At 32.3% G+C, this 789-nt stretch overlaps 1 protein-coding gene across 1 annotated transcript; it reads left to right on the top strand.

The window, feature by feature from the left end:
- Window positions 1-351: 351 nt before the first annotated feature.
- LOC136081430 (uncharacterized) lies at window positions 352-789 on the top strand. The gene has a single exon (XM_065798743.1). It carries the CDS (start codon window positions 352-354, stop codon window positions 787-789), a length of 438 nt encoding a protein of 145 aa, XP_065654815.1.

The following is a 789-nucleotide window of genomic DNA, read 5'->3' as shown; positions in this document are numbered from 1 at the left end:
TTTTAATTTTGAACTAGTTTTTTTTTTAAATGAAAGGTAAAACCAATTAAATTTAATTATAATGTCAAATATTGTCAACCTGCTTGTTTATTTTATGAGTTAATTAGAAGTTTAATGATTACTCGGAAAAATGTCGGAAATAAAGTGTGCAAAAGTATTAGCGCACTCATTTAAAATGTATTAGCACACTCGTTTAATTCATTTGAGAAAAACTTTTTTGGTTAATTTTTGTTAAAAACTCTCTGCTGATTAATAATAGTCAATAAAAAATGTAAGAACAATAAATTGAAGTGGCGGAAATATCATTTGAAATACAGTTAGTTAATACTTCAAAATTGCAACAACAAAAATATGGGTTTAAGGAGCATAACAATTGAAACAATGTGGCAAAATGTTGGCCTGAAAAAAAGTGGTCTAAGCAATCAAGAAATTGGACGTCAACTTGAAATCAGTGAATGCAGCGTTAGAACAACGCTCAAAAACTATAATGAGTTTGGAACAGTCAAAGACAAAAGTCGCTCTGGTCGTCCCAAAAAAATGTCAGAAAGGGACGAAAATAAAGCAATTATGCTTGCTAGACGCAACCCAAACATAAACATAGCCGAAATTGCCTTAGACCTGAATACAGCGTTGGGTGCACATCAAGTAAGCCGATCAACAATTAGCAAGCTTTTGAAGAAAAAACTTCTCAAATCATACCTTGCAACAAAGAAGCCACTATTAAGTATCAAAGACCGTCACAAGCAAAGAAAATGGTGCAAAGAGAGAGCTGCATGGACTGTAGAGTAA

Source organism: Hydra vulgaris, chromosome 06 (assembly GCF_038396675.1).
Source record: "Hydra vulgaris chromosome 06, alternate assembly HydraT2T_AEP".
NCBI lineage: Eukaryota > Metazoa > Cnidaria > Hydrozoa > Anthoathecata > Hydridae > Hydra > Hydra vulgaris.
This window is presented reverse-complemented; position numbering and strand designations above follow the sequence as displayed.